The 19,701-nt window shown below is 55.1% G+C and overlaps 1 protein-coding gene across 1 annotated transcript in view; it reads right to left on the bottom strand.

Moving 5' to 3' along the window:
* The window catches only part of PPP1R12B (protein phosphatase 1 regulatory subunit 12B), an 82,950-nt gene that overhangs the window by 60,749 nt on the left and 2,500 nt on the right, over positions 1 to 19,701 (bottom strand). Inside the window, exons 2-8 of the mRNA XM_025044268.1 lie at positions 7,325 to 7,455; positions 5,391 to 5,509; positions 3,914 to 4,073; positions 2,781 to 2,925; positions 1,814 to 1,888; positions 1,443 to 1,522; positions 685 to 824 (exon numbers count right to left, since the gene is read on the bottom strand). Coding sequence (XP_024900036.1) covers positions 685 to 824; positions 1,443 to 1,522; positions 1,814 to 1,888; positions 2,781 to 2,925; positions 3,914 to 4,073; positions 5,391 to 5,509; positions 7,325 to 7,431 — 826 coding nt within the window. The 5' untranslated portion in view covers positions 7,432 to 7,455. The remainder of the gene's footprint in view (positions 1 to 684; positions 825 to 1,442; positions 1,523 to 1,813; positions 1,889 to 2,780; positions 2,926 to 3,913; positions 4,074 to 5,390; positions 5,510 to 7,324; positions 7,456 to 19,701) is intronic.

The following is a 19,701-nucleotide window of genomic DNA, read 5'->3' as shown; positions in this document are numbered from 1 at the left end:
GAAGTGGGTGCCCCGCGCATGGACATGTGGGAGCCCACTCGCGTGTCCAGAGCGAGCCGTGCCTGCCTGACGGGAGCCCACGTCTCAGTGAGTAAAAGGCCACCCTCTCACCAGCAGCTTAGCCGGTGCCTACATTCTCTACAGAACCGCGGGGCTCCAACCTCCTCCGGTGACATTCAGTGAGACTCAGAGATGGAGACACGAGGACAGGTGGTGTCCTCCCACGACTGAGAGACTCGAGCTGGCGAGGCCAGACCTCACCGGAGCCGGGCCCAGAGAGCAGGATGGCGGGACTGTGGGTACAGCGGTGGCAAGCTCAGAGGCACACAGACCACAACAAACTCGGGGTCACCTTCCCTGGCACTGGTCTCCTGCTGGAAGCAAGGCAGGCGTGGCCACGCGTGCCTTGGCGCCCCAAGTTCCGGGGCTGGGGCCTGTACGCCCACCGACCTGGGTGGAACCGGTGGCCCCGTGCCCGGGAGATGTGTATGCGCGTGCCACGGGCTGCCAGAGCACCGCATACACGGCCTAGCACAGCCCACTCTGCGGGGAGCGCTCATGTGCGATCAGACGTCAAGTCTGAGAGCGGAGCTCGGCGCTCCAGGCCCCAAGACCCGCCGGGCTCCCTGACGGGCAGGCAGCGCCTCGTGCGTGGAGCGGGCCTCTGGGAAGGCGCTGCATTACCTGCCTCCTGCTCGGGCTCGGACTCGGACGCCTCGTCTTCCCCCTCGTCCTCCTCCGAGCTGCAGCTGCTCGGCTCCTTGTCCCCGTCCTCCGCTCTGTGGGACTTGGAAGTCTCCTCCTCGTACAGCAGCTTCTCTTTGCTGAATCAAACAGGACGGTCTGAGTGTCGCTCAGAAACGACACACCACTTCTTAAGTGCGCAGTCGGGTGCCAGGAGAGCAAGTCCCTGACCCTTGAGCAGCGGCAGTCACAGAAATGGACTCGAACCCTGTGCATCTGAGCCCCCTGAGTCCCTGGTTTCTGCAGACTAAGGCTTAGTGTTTGGCTTCAGAGCGAGGCTGGAGGAGCTCTGGCCTGCTCGACACGACTGGGTGACAACAGTGCAAGGAACACAGGAAGGGACGCCGTGACTGTCCGCTAAGGGCCTGTGGCATGCGGAGATCGTGCTGGCGCTGGGCGGTGGCCCCTGGAAGAGCTCTCAGCTCTTCCCGTTGGGGAAGCACCTGGGACGAAGCCCTGCTAGGCCAGAGAAAAAGAAACGCTGCCCTCACCACGAACTCCTAGATGTGAAGCATGGTCACCCAGACTCAGGGTCTCCCGCCCACCAATGCTCCCTCCCCGCCCCCAACACTCCCGTTTAGAGATCACCCGGCTAAAAGCAAACTGTCTCTTCACGTAGAAATCCTCATGCTAAGCACATCGCATGCACATGCCCCCGCACCGGAGCTTGTGACAGCCCCCGAGCCCCAGATGCCTACTCCTTAAAGAGTCCGCTCTGCACCCTGCCGTTCAGGTCCGCCTCGATGAGCCGGTTCCGCGTCTCCTTCTCACTGCGAAGCTGGAGAGAGAGGGGGGTACAAGTCAGCAGGGATGAGGCTCGCAATGGCCCTCTCATCAGCAAGACGAGGCCCGCAGCAAAAGGGGAGGTCAGAACCCTGACCCCGCTGGTCGCGTCCACCTTCTAGAAGGCGAGGGCAGGTGTTGGCCGCCCGGGGCTTCCCCACGGCGAGCGACCTCCAGCGCCCACGGGGTCTGGGCACAGCCTTCTGACAGACGGCTGACAGCCCTGAGGGAGCAGCTGCCCGCTTCGGCCCACGGCAGACTCACTGGGGCAAGTGACAGCACTCACTGTGCTCTGCTGCTTCTGCAGGGTCTCCAAGTGCTCCACGAGACCCTCGTCAGCCACCTCGAACGGCGTCTGGCCCTGCAGGAAAGGTGGGGCGACCGCGGGACCTGGTCAGAGCGCCCTGCCCTCCTCCCCTCACGCCTCGCCGCCAGCGGCTGCTGCCTGCCCGAGGAACCGACTCCGCGGCAGGTGCCGCCACCGCGAGCACCGGAGGGCGCGGGTGCGAGCCGTGCCCTGTGACCCGGCACTGACATGCCCACGGCACCCTGGTGCTCGTGGCCTCGTGGCAAACCACCACTTGAAATCTCTACTTGGACCTGTGTCGTGGCAGTCCTCAATGCTGTGACGATGAGCGCAGCGGCCCCAAGCAGCTCAGGAGGCCCAGGGCGCATGAGCGCCGAGGGTGCAGGAGCCCACCCCCCACGGAAGCAGACGGGATGCCGGCAGCAAGCCAGGGCTCGGGGGAGGCGGGAGGCGGGTAAAGACGCCCAGCGAACGGAGCCCCCAGGAAGTCCGAGGTACTGGGCAGAGGTCCAGCCTTCCAAGTGGCTTCAAGTGAGGCCAGGTAACATAATTTCAACGCAACCCGAGGACTCCTGTCATCATAACGTTTTCCTTTTTAAAGAAGTCTTTGAATTAAATATGAAGTAGAGTAAAATCAAATCCTACGTAGCTCAGCACAGATGGCCTGGGCTTCCCAGCGCTCACCTGTGCCAAGGGCACACATCGTTCTTCCTGTCTGTTTTCGGGGGCACCATACACAGAGTCAGAGGCGAGGTCAGTGGGGTTCTGTGTCACAGCAAACACCTCTGTGTTGACAGTGGGGCGCGGGGAGAACCACGACTGCTGGCGACGTGCACACCCCACTCCCTGAACAGTGAGCTGGGCCACTTAACAGAGACCCTGAGCCATTTGTTCTAGGGGCCCGGCCACTAAGCTCGCGGCCCTGGAGAGGCTCAGGCCTACTCACCAGTTTGTTCCTCACGTCCATGTCGCAGAGCGCCTCTGCCAGGATGGAGCAGGCCTCCTTCACGCCCCAGTGTGCAGCAGCATGGAGCGGGGTCCAGCCGTCATGGTCCTGGACGTCCAGCTCATAGCCAGCCTGGATTAGCAGCCTAAGGAGGACCCCGACAGGACATTTAGATCCTCGATACCACACTTTCCTGCCAGACACACCGTCACCTGACGGGCCCATGGGGATCGTGTGGTGACCCTGCCCCACAGCTCCACGGAGAGCTGGCCATAGGCACTGCTCATCCACCCTCTCCAGAAGGCCCTCTGTGTCACACCCCACAGGACGAGTGTGTACCTGAGGGCACGCAGAGACTAGTCCAATGAGCCAATCCTGCCGCGAGGGCGAGGTGGTCCTGTCCCCCAGGGAAGGGTGACGCCTCACGCAGGAACGTGAGCGTCTCCGGGGCCTGTCCTTGCCAGCCCCCTGCCGGCTTTCCGGGACGCCCCAGGTCTGTGGGGTCTCAAGGCCAAGTCTGCAGGAGCACAGGCTCCTCAAGCTGTGAAGCTCTGGCCCAACTGGCCCGCAGGGGGTCTGACTGCTGGGCTGCCAGGCCGCCCATCACGGGCCTCCCGGCGCCTCCCTAAGGCTAAGCAAGCGTGAATGCCACGCTCAGGTCCCCAACACACTGCCAGAAACCCGGGCTGGGTGGCACAGGAAGCCTTGCAAGTCTGGGCGAGCACAGCGCACCTGTGAGCGTCAGCTCGGAGCACATGTGGGTGTGAGGAGGCGCACAGGGAGGCAGGGCCCCACGCCCGTGAGTGCGGCCACCCCACTCCGGCTGCTCGTGCACACTCCAGGCCTGTCATTCATCCAGTGAGCCCCCAAATCACGTGTGTCCAGAGGACCAAATGAGCAGTGTGCCCTGCGCTGTGTGTCACAGAGGAGGCTGCAGGGGTGTGGCGTGAACCCTGTGCCACAGCACGTGGGTCAGCAAGAAACCCACGGGCGGCAGGAGGGGAGCCCGCCACAAACACAGCAAGCGGAAGCCACAGTGGAGGATGACACAGAGAACCGAGTGTGGCTGACAACCCTGGAGCCCCGCTACCCGCGCCATCCTGCCCCCGCCTCCCCGCTGACAGACGCCGCACCTGAGGACCTCGGAGTAGCCCTTGGCGGCAGCCACGTGCAGGGCAGTGGCCCCCGAGCGGGCCTGCCTGGTGTCCTCGATCCTCCCACTGTTGAGCCACTGCCGGGCGTCCTGCAGCATCTGCTGCTCTTCCTGTCCCCGCGACTGCTCCAGGTCGACCCCTGCAGGAGCGACACCGCGCAGACAGTTACGAGGCTGCTCAGGGTGACGGGCGTCTCCTCAGGCGGGAGCTGTGCAGCGTTCGCGCAGACTTCGGCGGTGTCGGCGTTAGGCCTGCAGGACTAGAGTGAGGGCGGGCCCTCGGGCGTGTGCCCAAAACTGCTCTCGAGTGTAAGAACACGGAGACCGAAGGCGGTGTTATCTTACATTACGACATTTGCACAAGGCTGTCCATTTCCAAGTCCCCTTACACGTTACATACCACTTTAGTCTCCCCACAATCCTTTGAGGTGAACTAAGATATGAGTGTCCCCATTTAACAGACGAGGACAGAAACGCAGAGAGGCTGGGTGCCTTGCTCAGAGCTGTCTCCAGAACTCCGATACCCCAGGACTGGATGGGGAACTAGGCCTAAGAGCGCCCGCTCGACCGGACACCAGAACTGCTGGCGAGGCAGGAAGGGCGGCGTGCGCTGCCGCAGGGCGCCCTTACACGGGCAGGGGCAGCACCCCGTCCTTACGGGCCAGCCGTCAGGGAGTTTCAGCCTCGCGGGCCCTTCGGTCCATCTCGAGGACTCGACTCGGCTGGGGACGTGCAAAAACAGCTCTGGGTAATCTGCGAACAGATGGCCCCTCCACGGGACCACCCAGGAACGTGGAGCTGCGTCCGTGCGGCAAGCGAGGCGGTTCCAGAGGCGACATCAGGTCCGGGGCCTTCGCTCTGTGACGGTCCCGGCAAACTTCTCGGCGCTGCACCCCGCCATCCAGCTAGCGTTATTCTCAACACCCCCGTTAGGGGCCCCAGACCCAGCCTCTGGGGACAGAAAGTGTGCGGAGGCACGAGCACTCTTCGTCTGAATCAGGTCCCTCCCTGACCCCCTACCGGAGTGGTTTCCGGGTGATGGGGCTGAGGGCCATTTCGTAGGACCAATGAATGTCCTCAACCACCTTCGGCCCTCGTCAAGGGCAAGGCCATGGGCAGGGCTCGGCTGGGCCTCCAGCCCGGTCTCGTGCCTTCCTTGGGTTTTACGCTGTGCAGCAAGCCCAGGCCCAGGCCCACACGTGTACACTGCTTCACCCCTCCATGCGTGTCAGGTCACTCCCAACTACGCCACAGGCGTTGGGCCTCAGAGCAGCGGAGACGGGGTACTGGGCACCCTTGAGGCCTCCAGTCTCCTCTCGCACGACCTACGCAGAGGACCCGTGATACTGGTGGCCGACGAACCATGCTGTGCAGACAGGTCCGACCCCCTCCAGTCCCACAGCAATGGGTGGCTCTAAGTGGCCGTCTGACACTCTGCCCACAGACCCCTGGGTTACCTTGCTTCTTCACTTGCTCCAGAAGAAGGTCCTTCATGGCAGGCTCCTCGGCAAGGTCCGAGGGGACTTCCCCTTCGCTGTTCACCACAGCCACGCTGGCTCCGTGGGTAAGAAAGTACCTGTAGGGGCGGGAGCCAGGGTCAGCGCTCCCACTGCCGCCCCAACACCAGCTCCCGTGTGCGCACCCGAGGCTCGACGCAGAGCGAGACCTGTCTGGAGCATCGGGCGCCCCAGCTATGGTGCTCTGCTTAGTGTCCAGCCCACCGGCCTCGACAACCAGGACCGCAGTGCCGACACACGGCCCCCTCTCACTCGGACCCCAAGCCCCACCTGCGCAGCCCCGGGCAGAGCGGGCACTGTACAAACAGCACGACACGCAGCCCTGGGCACTCGCCCCAACGCCGAGGTCTAAACGTGGCTCCCTTACTCGCACAGCACTGAGAGGGTCCCCAGGAGAGTGGGAAAGAAGCAATTCTCGTGAGAAGTTTCCCGATGCCACGCGAGAGTATGTTAAGTAGTGCTGGGTGTGAAAATAGGAAAACACAGGCTAATATTTGCATGAATTTGCCTAAACACGCCTCCAGGAAGCGCTCCCTCCAGCTAGCCCCGCCCCGGGAAATCTTCCACACACGAAGAGGGAGCTGAATTCCTGAAGAAATAAATGGCGAATTCTACATGCTTAGATCCTACATCGAAATACCACACTTGACCCTGAAGAAGGGTTGGGTAATTTTAATACCTTACATGGGTCCTTTCTGGTTTTTAAAGCATTTTTTACACATAAAATGATATAGCGAGTCTGGAACAGTTCTATGAAGCAGGCGATCAGTGTGGTGTTACCCCCACTTTAAACACATGGGGCTCACACGGGTGGCAGGTGGCCAGGGGTATGGTCCCCGTCTTTTCACTTCAAGTCTAGTTCAACTTTTCACGACATCAAGTCTCCTTCAGGCCCATGAGAACCCACGAATGCTGGGAGCTCTATCATACACTCAGGAGTATCAAAGGGGAAAACCTACGTAGACTTCGACTACTCGACACTCCAGTAAACATTTATCGTCTCTCCTACGTCTAAGGTACCACATTTTAGACACTGTAGGAGTTTTGAAAAGGTAATGTAGAGCTACCGTATTCAAAGAGTTGGCCGAGGAGAAAGAATCAGCAAAGGTTAGATTAGATGTTTGCTTTTTGGTGCATCGTCCCTGGTGCAGTGGACACTCCGCTGCCAGCCTCACCTGCCAGGCTGACGGCACATGTACCACTGCTGCTCCCCTCACCTCCCTCATCGGCCCAGAGGGAGACAGACCCTCGGTTCCAAGCTAGCCCCACCCCGCACTCACTGTGCTGAGAACCAGCCCACCAGCCCTTGACCCCCAAGTACCCAGCTCCTGGCTCTGGGTCCCCACCCACAGGCCACGGGGACATTCGCCCCCCACCCCCTGAAAACTCAGAAAGCCAATGACGCAGAGCGGCCCGGGAATGCTGTGGGGCTTGCTGCACCCTAGACTGCAAGGAGCTGAACCCCCTACGGCTCCCTGACACTGGTAGCTCAGCCCAGTTCCCTCGACCGGACGAAACGCCCTCCCCTTCTTCCTTCCTTCTGGAAACTTTCCCGTCCCTCAAGGTCCATTTAAAACATTCTGCCTTCCTGAGTCCCTGCCTGTTCTCTCACCTTCCCTAACCCCGCCCTCTGCGGCCCCCGCCCCAGCTGCCTCCCGACCTGTCAAGACACTCACTGTACCTTGATGCAGCGCCCACCCAGTAGGCTGAAAGCCACCTGAGGGCGACCGCTGTGTGACCTCTGTGTTTGTCTGTCCGCCAGTCTCCTCCCTCTGGGTACTCGCAGGCATCGGCCCTGCCTGCTCTGCCAGCCTCCACCGTGGCGCCCTGGGCTCACGCGCCCCACGCTGCCCCTGCTGACCACCCGGACTCACTCTGCGATGTTGAGGTGGCCGCAAGAGGCCGCGGCGTGGAGGGGTGTCCAGCCCTCGTTGTCCTGCTGATCCACGTCGGCCCCGCTCTCCACCAGGAACCTCACCATGTCGAAGTTCTCGTCGATGCAGGCCTGCGGGGAAAAGCATGCGTGCTCACGCGGCACGTCCACTGGGCTCTGCGGCGTGCCACACGTGGCTCCGGGCGCTGGCGGCCCAGCGCTTCCAATGGCACCTCAATGCCCAGCCCGTGCGTAGTGTCCAGGGCACGACTTCGAAGCTCTGAGCTCTGACGGGACCCCTGCGGCTCGGCCGCGAGGCAGGTAATGACGACACTTAATCTCATCCGCAGTGTGCAGTGGGGCTTGTGGCGCACGAGCACGGGGAGACCCGCACAGCCCAAGGAAGCCGTGTTTACCACGCAAAACCCCCGCCCCGGGCGCCCGGTGAGGACAGAGCTTCTCACACTGTGTGATCTCGGGACTCTACACTCTCAGTGTGGACCTGGCACCTCAGACAGCTTTTGTTCGTAGGGGTCATTACATGTTAATGAGAAAATTTAAAAACATGTACTTATCGATTCATTTAAAAGAGCAATAACCCATTACATATTAATAGAAATCACAGATGTTAATCGAAATAACTACACACTTTCAAAAATAAAAAAAAGACAATGAGGAGTGTGGCAGTGTCTCCCTACATTTTTAGAAACCTCTCGATGTCCGGATCACTCTGTCGTGATGTATTATTTTTTCTCAGAGCACATAAAGAGAACCTGGCCTCGCGCAGACACGTGTCTGGAGAGGGGAGAAGTGTTCAGCAGCCTCTGCTTGGAGAGCTGTGGATGTCCTTGTTGGGGACCAGACAAAACTCCGAAAGCAGTCATGTCCTCGCTATGAGTTGCAGTGTGGAATCTGAAGCCACATGGCGAATGTTCTACTTTGTGACATTAACGTCCAGTGCTTGCCTTGCATTCGGATGAATCTTTTACCCACGTGCCACCTTCCAACACCAGCCCAGACCTGACCTGATGCTCTATGACATACTCCCCTCCGACCTTCCAAGGCCAGGGGCGTCTACGCCAGTCCCAGGACTTAGCTCTAATGGCCAAGCCGCCACCAGGTGGACTGTCGGAAGCCACTGCTTTCAAGATCATCTTCTGCCCTTTAAAGATGACTGCAGCCAAATCCCGGAGGGCCCAAAATAGGCTGGGCCAGACCAGGTGTCCCCCGTCTCTCCCCGCTCCCTTCCTCGCACGACCTCCCGCACCCATCACGACCTCACTCCCCATCTCTTCCGTATCCAGGTATTTCTGTCTCTGAATATCAAATCTGACCCAGCATCTTTACAAGAACAACGAATGCTGTGCGGAGTTTCAGAGAATGACCACGACAAGCTGGCCTAGTCTGCGGTGTGGCCTGCCAGCTGTCAGTCCCCAAAGAGTCACCTCAGAGGAAACAGGAGGCCAGGCGCATGCCCTTGAGGAGGGGGAAACCTGCACTCATCGCCGTCCACAGCAGGCGGACACCATCTGCCTCCCAGGGTTTGGTGAGGACTGAAGGGACACCTAGGGCCAGAGTGGCCGGCACTGGCGTTGCTCTTAAGTCACTAGTTTAACAGAGAGTGACGCCCCAGGGAAAAGCTCGGCCTCGCTCCGCAGGCCGGAGGCAGCTGCTTAAAACTGATGTCTCTGAGCAGCGTGTTTGCTGAGTCTGACTTCGGGCCTTCCTTGTCGCGTCCAGCATCCTGCAGGTTCCTGAGCTCGGGGCGGTGTGAGGCGGACCGTGTGCGTGGTGCCAGTTGCAAGGAATGCCCTGGACAGCGGCCACAAGCTGCGAGCACTCGCTCTTCCAAAAGACCTCAAGGAGGCGGCCTCTGCCCTGCTCAGGGACCAGGACTAAGGCCACGGAGGAGAGATGGACAGTCCCTGAGTGGTGACTAAATTTAGATGTCCTTTTGCTCCCCGCACCCCCCGCAGCTCTGCTGCTGACGCACTCCCGGCCATAGCAGGGCGGCCAAAAGACTTGCCGTCCCAAACCCACCTGGGCCGTGGAGCCCAATACCATGAGAGTGACGCTGACCCACACGGAGGGTCTGTTCATCCCAGACAGGCAAGGGGGCCGGACCCATTTCGGTTGTTACCCAGGACGTGGCCGGAGCCAGCCTTACAGCGAGACCGACAACCACTTCCCTCCGCTGTGCAGCCCGAGGACACGCAGAGCAGGACTCTGGCAGCTGCTCCAAGCTCCTTCAGGGCGGGAGACATGCTTTCACTGCCACTGAATTACTACTTAGTCCAGAGAGCTTCTAGAAACACTGCCGGGTATAACTCGAGGCTCCCTGGAGTGAGTGTGTCACCTCTCCCTGGCCATGACAAGCTCCCTCCAAAGAAAACACTGGATTTTACCAATAAAAGGGGAATGAGCATGGCGAGCTGTCCACTGTACCGATGCTGCCCTCGCTCTACCAAAGGCAGAAGTGGCTGACGGCCTTTGGTGCCAGAGTTAAATCTGGGACTACAGAGGAGGCCTACAAAACAAAGCCTCCTCCGCTCCCAAAATAGCCTGCAACTGTCACCGCCACAGAGTGCCGCTGGCTCTAGGAGCTGACCTTGCCGTTGTGTCTCAGAATCCTGCCACAGCTACCTGCCTGGGGCAGGGCAACTCCATCCCACAGAGCCAGCTCCAGGTGCCGCACCCACCTGTCCAGATGTTTCAGCCCACACCTGACTTCAACAAATCCACCAGCGCGGTGCTGGATGACGCTGACGCCTGTGATGTACCTCTTGCTATTCTGTCCTATATCGTCCCAAAACTTACACAATTCAATAATAATAACTCGCATATAGTTTATATAATACGAATTGTGTATAATCCCCGAAGTTATATTATTTCAACTTCATGCTGAAAACCCTGAATGCTTGGAGGTAACAGCAAACAGCATGATTTCTTTCACACCTTTACAGCCAGACACCAAACCCTTGAGTACCTACGAACCTCTCGGGTCATATGAATGGTTAAGAAGGACTGATCCAGCACGTGAGTCAATCCTCCCACTTCCTGTCTCTCCACTCGCATCGCGACACAGTGTAACTACTTCCTGTCTCTCCACTCGCATCGCGACACAGTGTAACTACTTCCTGTCTCTCCACTCGCATCGCGACCGTGTAAACGCTTCCCCAGTGAGAGTCATAGTAGCAGTCGGCTCCAACGTGACAGGTGACACCAGCACTGTCAGTCCTCACCAACCCCCTGGCACAGGCAGTTTGGCTCCCAGATGGTGAGAACTATATATCTGATTATGTACTCAGTGGTCAGGCAGGCCCTGGACACAGATCTGTAGCCTTTCAGGACAGAGAGCCGAGAGAGAGAGAGCAGAGCTCAAGAATTTTCCATGGAGCATCATACTAAGATTTTTGATGCCGGTAAACTGGCATATTGCCCCCCAGGATGGGAAACGGTTATGATGGGGGACCAGGGAACCCCTTCCTTCAGTTAAGAGCAGCATCGTATTGACTAAGGGTTGACAATATTTAGATTTCAAAAATGTGTTCATTCTGGATTCTTACAAAACCTCCTGTAAAGGGCACAGCCCTTACCCTTCGAATGTTTCCCTCCGCCTTCCCCACTGTCCGCGCCGGAGCAGCCCTTCGGGTGGCCGTCCAGGTATGGCCTTGGCAACGTCTGTAATGCACCAGGTCAGGTACATCTCCCTTTAGTCATCGAGGCCGGTTTAAAAAGTCAGGAAGAAGGAAGATGGGGAAAGGGCCAGGAAACAGAAGCCGCATTTCTCAAAGCCCGCAGTTCTTCGGACAGAGGTTTCAGAGCTCCAGCCTCCAAACCTCGACTCTGTTCCCCACGGATAACCCTCGTAATGGTGGTAAAAATCCCAGCATGAGCTTCTCAGGTCAAAGCGTGCACACAGCTGTGTCCGTGACGCCTGCATGGAAGAAAGGACGTCACGTCCCACGGATGTGCGTGTGCGAGCTGGGGCACACTGCGTGCCAGGACGACTCCCCTCAACAGACTCGACCGAACGGGTCCTTGCAAAAAGTATATCATAACGAAGCCACAAAAGAAGGAAGAACGTGGCAGCCGCAGCAATAAGCGTTAGGAGTTTTCATTTTACAGATGGAGAAACCAAGCCCAGAGAACTTAAATGACTTACTTAAGGTCACATATTCCGTTGCCAAACTGCCAGCATGTTCTCCAGCTGCCAATGGCGAGCCCTCCAAAACGGAGTTCTGGCCAGGCCCAAGATACCACTTGGCTCATGGAACATTTTTAATACCTGATCCTACCTTCCTAAAAATAATTCTGTGCTAGCATTTACAGGGCACACCGAGGTTAGCCCAGCTCGCCTCACATTCCGTGTGAGCAACGTGGCCAACTGGTTGACCCGAGCTGGTCACTCGTGACTGGACTGGACGCGAGGCATAGAGATCCCAGGGCCCCGCCGCCCCTCCGTGTAGTCCGGATGGCCCTTCCACCCAGCTACCTGTCTGAACCGAGGCCCAAGGTCTGCTGTGCCGTCGGCGGGGCACACAGCGCGGACTGCTGTGCCACAGAGAGGGTTTTCCTGAACTGCAGGTCACGCTGTGCCCACGAGCACGTGCTTCACAGCCTGACGGCTCCAGCAGGGGCCATGGCATCAGAGCTGCGCTGGGGCCTTGCGGGAGGCAGGCGGGCACCGCTGGGGTCTGAGCTGGGCCAGGAGTGAAAGCCGCAGAGAAGTCACAGGAAGAATGAATTCTCAGAGCAGAAGTCAGTGCCTTGAATTTGACCCCTAAGAGGAGATATTCGACAGGAGGCGACCCTCTCCTAGCATATCTTCGCCAAGGGTCTGCAGGCCGGGGGTCGACAAGGCAGCACCTGCGGGCGTGTCTCCCGTGCAGAGTCCTACGTGGGAGGAGATCCTGAGCGAGCTGTCATACAGTCGTCCCTGTGCAGTGTAGCCAAGAGGGCAGAGCAGGCGACAGAACTTGCTGGGCTCGAACCCCAGCCTCCTAATTAGTTTTGTGTCCTCATCTGTAGAATCATCACGCCAATCACAGCACCTCCTTCCTGGGGTTACAAATGAGCTAACGGGTGTGAAAACACTCAGGTCTGGCGTCGAGGTAAGCGCTGCGGTGTGTCGGCTGCTGCTGCGAGCATCGCTCCCACGCTGGCACCACCCCCGTCTCAGAGGGGGCGGGACACTGCTTACCACACAGCGGCAGAAGTTACGCCCTTAAAACAACTATGTCAGTTTGCACAGACGCCAGCAGACCAGTTCAGTTCCATGAGAGAGAGAAGGAAGAGAAGAGGATTAAAGGTAGGACCAGGGCAAAGGGAAGACGGCGCGCTGGCCTGGTACAGGGGCATCCGGGGCTGCAGGCTGGGTTCTGCCTTCACGGAGTCCCTGGCTGCAAAGCCCACCAGGTCTATTGTTAGCACGGGCAGCAAACCCGAGAAGACAGATGCAAGTTCCGGACCTGACACTGACTCACGCCGCCGAAGGACACGTTAAGAATGCATCTGAGTGACGTGTTCCATTTGCTCATGAAATGAGCCCTGCCTGAGGCCCGTGGAGAGGCACGGACTGGACCATTTAGTGTAGAGACAGCTGCAAACGACGCTCGCCAAAGGGACCGTGCCTGACATACGGTGAGAGAGCAGGGGACAGCGGTGCCACTCCGAGTAAGAAGGCACTCTGCGGTGACCGGGGCCACGTCCCGGAACGCAGTGTCTCCCTGTTATAAAGGAGGAGGAGTGAGCCAGCGCTGTAGCAGGGAGGAAGACAACCGGAAGCACAGGGAGAGGCACGTGCGAAGGTCTGAAGGAGAAAGAAAGTGTTTCGGATCGTAGGGAGTCTGGCGTGTTTGCAGTCAGATGCGGGCGAGACGGACGTGGAAATGTGAACAAGGCTTCATCTAGCATCCTGAAGACTTTGCACTTTACCCTACAGGCCAATGGGAATGGGAAGAAGAGAGGCCGGCAGGGTGGGCGGGCAGCAGCGCAGGCCCCTGTATCCCACGATTAACCTTCATCCCGAAGGCGGCAGGGAGCGATAAAGTCGGAGCTGTATCTCAGAGGGATGACTGTGGTGGGGACATGAAGGGTGGACTGCCGGCAGGAGACACTCATGACAGAGACACGACTTAGGGAACTACCATCAAGGCTGGAGAGGGTGAGGTCTCGAAGTGGGCGCATCGCAGACCGGAAGAAGTTGAGAAGGGTCAGGGCGGCTGATTAGAATGCCAGCGGTGAAAAGGACAACACAGATTTTTAAGAGCTTGGACCCTGGCTGCAGTGTGACACCACTCGGCCCAAAGAGGTCTACACGGCCATCTAGAGGTCCCGTTCTGACCCTGTCTGGTGCTAATTTCTCCTGAGGCCTAAGCGACTCGCATCCAGGAGCCCTGCGTGCTGCCCTTCCCACCATGAATAGCCCTCTAGTGAGCCCAGGGAGATCCGTGCCAACCAGCCCAGCCTCGCGGCTGTCCCCCGCCCCCAGCAAAGCCCTGCTTAGGCCAGTGTCACGAATACTGTGGTGTGGCCGGCACGGCACAGCTGTGCGGCAGCCCGCAGGACAGGGGCCTTGAGGCTATGGTGTAAGGTCTGGGCTACAGCTGAGATCGGTAAAGCCCCACGTTAGTGATAACACTGCTGACAATTCTGGAGCACACCTCCCATTTTTTCCCTAAAACTGAAATCTTTGGAATAGAAAATCAGTTGATAAGTTAAAAGCATTTTTTTGGCTTTTAATTTTTCACATTAAAAAATTTCATATTTGAGACTTTAAAAAAATAAGACAAGGGCCTGGTCCCCACAAAGAATGGCTGGCTGGGGCTAAGCGGCTGCCGCCCTGGCATGGAGCACCGTGCCTGGCGCCCACCCACGCCCGGCGCCCACGCTCTACCCAGCCACACTCTCACGTTACCTGTCCGCACCCTTCTGCCCCAGAACTTTACATTCAAAGTATCTGAAACACACAGAGTTGACAGAATGTCAGGACATGTGCCACATGCCCTGCTGACACTGCCATTCTGCTTTATCATGGGTCTGTCCCTTCACCATTCACCCCGTTTCAGACATTTGTAGTAACTTCCCTGACACTTCCCTGACACTTGTATACCATTAACTAAAGTTCAATACCTGTTTACAGTATTATTTTTCTTTTGAAGTCAAATTTACATACAGTGAAAAGCACAAATCCTAGGTGCACATCTACTGACCCCTGAGCAATGTCTATGCTTGTTACCCGTCCCCGCGCCTGCCAGGGACAGAGAAAGCTCTTCTGCGTCCTCTGACCTCACCGGTCAGGGCCAAGGGGATGCTGGCGATGAGCAGAGTGCAGCCGACCTCTCTTCAGGCAGCATCTGTTTCTGCTGGGCCTCAACGGCCAAATCTGAGGATAATCAACTTTGCTAATAATATGAGTTCACTGTTGGGCCGAGAGAGAAGATGCTAGCAGTCGAGACTTTAGGAATCTAAACAACTTGTCTTTTCCTGAAAGCACGAAGCTCCACAATTTAAGAACCTTGGCCTCAGAGTCCAGCCCTCAGCCGCTGCGGCCTGGGGCAGGGGAGGGGATTAATAATAAAAAATAAGTAACACAAACAAGAGTCAGACTCTACTCCCCCGCTGGCCTGGAGGTGGCTGCTGCCACAAGGCTTCTGTCGCTGGCTGTGAAGGGGCCGCATTCCTAAGCCCAGGGAAAGGTCGGAAATAGCAAAAAGGTGGAGACCTCGTGTTCCAAAGGTAGAATGACAGACAAGTGAAACCAGGAGAAAAATCCAAAACGTACTGTTAGGTCAAAGGCTTTCCACCTAGCCCGACGTCGTGAAGGCCCTTTACGGAACGAACATGGGACGTGCCCGTGCCCGCCAACAGGGAGCCGTTTCTCTGCAGTCAAACCCCAGACTCCCAGGGGGCCTCACCGGAGAGCATGCAGGGGCCCCGTGAGCAGGAGGCGCCAGATCCCGCTGCAGAGGCGCCGGGCGCGAGGCGGGCATGCTGTCTCGTCTTTTGTCTCAGCTGTCTCCTGTATGGAGTGGCCTTGAGCCCAAGCTCTGAGCAACTGTCCATCTAGGGCAGAGGTAGAGGGCAAACCTCAGCCGAGAACAGGGGACATCACAAGAAACTGTACGGGCAGAAGAGGAACCCTAACGTCACCGCCGCCCCAACCTTCCCACCTTCGTTTCCTGGCTGGGTGACAGATTCACCTTCCTTTTATTTCTGGATTAATATGAAGACAGGTGAGATAACAAATACGAAAACAGATATTAAAAAGATAAGTATAAATAAACCCAAGTATAGCCATTAATACATGTTCTTTGTGTTGTTTTATAAAACAAAATCTACTACGAGGCAGTCTAGTGCATTGATTCAGGGCAAAGGCCTGCGGCTTTCTCTGTAAAGAGCCAGCTTAAAAAACAGCCTCACAGGTATTTGTGACTTTCAAAGACTACGCCACAGATACTTGAGACCTGGGTCCTTCCAGTATTACAACAGAGCATGACAGAATTCAAAAGGGATAGGCAGAATCGTTTCTTTGAAGAAGTAAGAGGCCTTAAAAAGGATGTACTCAAGTTCAGAGAAATAATCAGGACAGACAGGGAAGTCTTGGCATAACTCAGCGCCCGAAGCGGCTGCAGCACAGAGAGAGAAGGCCTGCGACACTTCGTGGAGACGGGGCAGAGAGAGAGGGAGGGGGTGCTGAGGGCAAAACCTTCAGGGCCCTGCTGTCAGGGAAGAGGCACTGACCTACTCTGAAGGGGACAGAACCAAGTGCACCAAGCCGAAGTTTTAAGTCTGTCCATAGAAATGTTTGACACATATTTTCCTGTTTACTCACAGGTCTATCAAAGTCACCTGATAAACCTCCATGGGGACAGCAGCCCCAGGCTGGACACACCAGGTAAATAATAAAGTTACCTGGCCTCCTGAGTCTTGCACCTGCCTCAGCATGGCTTGCTCAGAAAGACCCGGCAGCCTGTGAAGCTTGAAGGTTCCGTGTCTCTCCAAATTCTGATCGGTAGTTAAGTAGAATCTGCAATAATTAAATTTATGCATTTGGATGCCGGAGTCCTGGGCTAAATATTTTCCCAGTGTTTAAAATGTCACGTCTTTTATTTTAGCAGTAACAAATAAGGTCTGAGAAAGCCACAATTCAGGCAATAAATCATTGCTGGTGGCCATGGGCCAAATGAAACCTAATAAAATTGCCTTCAGATGGGGCTAACAGATACAAAATAGGAATTTTCTGGAGACATTACCAGAAATTCATTAAAAGCAGAACTTATAGGGACCCCTCAGTCTTGTCCAACAAGTATCATCGAAACATAACAGCTAGTCAAGAATTCCCAAACTGCATTAGAATATGATTCCAATAGACTGTCACAGTATTACAATGTTTAAGTATACTAAGTACAAAATCTCTAAATTCTTAGATAAACCCATCCCATAACTATAATGTAGTTCAATACTACATTAGAAACCTCACACAGATTGATTTTTAATATTGAGAACTAAGGCTTCAGCTTTCCAGTTAAACGGACTCATGAAACAAATATAAACTCTGTATGCTTGATAAAACTTCAAATTTACTCATACTGGTTACAATCTAAAATCTAAGACTTAAGAAACAATTTTTAAAAATTACTCTTCAAAAGTAGAAAAAAAACCAGAACACATTCAAAGCTCCCCCCACCCCAAGTCAACAAATTAAGCATACCTCAATTAGCAATCCAAATGAGGTTTCAGTTCCTTGCCCTATTTAAAATTCTGGGTCAAGATCTTTAATCTGGATTTATTACTATGTTAAATCATTAAAGATTTATTAAAGATCCCAAACTTTCATCCTTTACCATCTTGAGGTAGGAAAAGTATAAACATGATCATTTTCATTCATAAGCATAAATGAAAACAGTCACAAATACTGATAAATATAATACTTCCCCTCAGATCCCCAAGGGCCAGAATGTGAAAATAGAAAGTCACTATGTAGCCAATTGTCTATTACAAATGATCATAGGAACCAGCTATTGTGGGAAGCAGTCTCAAAGTTCTATTTAGTTTCCAGAATGTATCAATTGCTAAACAAGTAACAAGAAGCGCAGAGTCAGACACAAAGTAGGCTTTCAACAAATGGAAAAGAAGGGCAGAAAACTCTAGGGTAATAACATCCCTATCTCTGCTGTCCTAACTAAGGCCGCCTTCCAGTGACAAGACTAATGAGTGAGAAACGGACCAAACCAGAACTGGGAAATAAAATAGTAGGAACTAGCTAATCTGCCCTTCATTGATAGGAATACAAGCTTCCTGCCTCTAATGTCAGGTTTAACATCCTAAAACATTTTTAACTCAAATAACGAAGCCACTTGAACTAGACAGAAACCAGCTTTTTAGGGGTCTTTTCATGTATCTTGGGCCTTCATTTACAGTTACAATCATATCGATGGTAGATCTATTTTTTCTCCCAAAAGTCAACAGGACTAACTTAAGTCATTCTTAATAGGAAAAAAAAAAATACATATAATCTACGCAAAAGTCCTCAAAACTGTCTTTCTACCGACACTGCTCTTTCAAAAGTTGTGAAAGCCAGCGTGGTCTAATGCCTCATATGGACCCACCTGAAGAGGTGGTCTACTAAAATAACCAGGATGACTGTTCTAGACCCACAATAACGAAAACGCCATGGATTTTCTTAACCGGATACTGCCTTGGGTCCTGACACTAAGCAGAATTCATCAACATGCAGGGGAAGGCAAAAGTCACTTTGCAGATGGAATTACAATAGGAAGAAGCAATGAACCTGGAGTAAAAGAGAAAGGCTTAAGAATATAGGTTTCCTTTGCCATGCAGGCTGGCACACATACGAGCTGTTTCGTACTGGACTGAACACATCATCTTAGTCGTCTTTGGTCTCACTCTGTACCACCGAGAACATGACCTGCGATTTCTTCCTTCCCTCATTTGTCCCTTTCCCCACCTCTCTTCCAGCGAGACAGATAATTTTAATCTCTTGAGGACTGAGGCAGCTCGAGAATGTCAGAGTATACTAAGTATACTAGGAACTGAATTCCAGTCTGGGGTGATCCTGAGGTCTAAACCTGGACTCTGAGCCCCTTCCAAAACCAACCCGAATTTCTGAGTCAAGGAGAGAACCCTCTAGCCTCCTGGGCAATCCCTCCAAGTGAAGGCTGATCAGACGGGTCTAGAGACAAGGTCTCTGTGGACTGACATCACTGTCTGCCCCCACGCCCAGCAAAGATCTAAGTGTCAACATAACATAATCTGAATGATGAAGCTGGCATCCATTTTAACAAATGTCAGAAAATCTCCTTTCCCAAAACAAGCACCTGCTCTTAAGGCAGCCCAATAACCTTCTAGGTTCAGTTTTAAGTACCTATATCTAGATCTTAAGCACCCAAGATGCCGAGGATACCAAAACAGGGGCCAATAATCGACCTGGCAAAACAAAAAGAAAAGGGATTTTAGGAAGTCCCCCCCCCCCAGAACGACCTGCCATATCCGTGCCCCAGAACAGACATGCGCACGTGGAACGTGAGCCCCTGTGAGCGAAGGAGTGCTCTCGATGGGATGTGACCAGAGTGACGCCTTCGCTGAAGACGCCAGGACAACGAGGCCGTCCACACCCAGGTTCAGCTCGTTCCCGGGTTTAGAGGCTGCGTCAACCCCCAAGCTCCCACAGGAGCAGGGCTAACCTCGGCAGTCCCTGGGACCCCAGCCTATTGCAAAGATTATTAACAGGCTCCTGCAGCCGGTTGTCTTTGACTCAAGCACCTCATGGTAAGCAAGGCTGCCAAGAAAGAAAAGTCTCTGAGTCAAAGTGGCATCAAGGCACCACCATCTGAAGTGCAAATCACCTACTGTGACCTTGTGGGAGGAGGAAACCATCCACTAACATCACCTGACGGCTTCTCCCAGCATGCCAAGGTGATAATCCACAGCTGGTCAAGAGGCCACGGCCGAAAGAAAAGAGAGAGGACGCAATCACCCTGATCATTCACATCATGCCTGTGCAACATTCCAGCTAATCGATTCGGATAACCGTCCCGCTGTCCATCTCACGGAAGGGCCGTTGGTCAGAAGGCGGTAGGCTGTCCAGCTACTGGCAGCTCCAGTCTCACATTTTGAAAATCATTTTTCATGTACCTCTGAGTCTTCAGGCCACGGGGAACATAGTGTCGCTCCACAGGTGCGGTCCTGTGAGACCTGTGAGCCGACAAAACCCCCTCGTCTTGATTGGAATACAGAGATGGTTTCTCCAGAGAAAGTTCATTCGACTTCATAAGCTTCATCTGTAGCTGAGCTTGTCTAGCACTGAGTATACCTACTCCGCCCTACTTACTGCCAGCCCTGTAAGGAGGAATG

This window comes from Pteropus alecto, unplaced genomic scaffold (genome assembly GCF_000325575.1).
Source record: "Pteropus alecto unplaced genomic scaffold, ASM32557v1 scaffold563, whole genome shotgun sequence".
Lineage (NCBI taxonomy): Eukaryota > Metazoa > Chordata > Mammalia > Chiroptera > Pteropodidae > Pteropus > Pteropus alecto.
The sequence above is the reverse complement of the archived record's forward strand: the minus strand, read 5'-3'. Positions and strand labels throughout refer to the sequence as shown.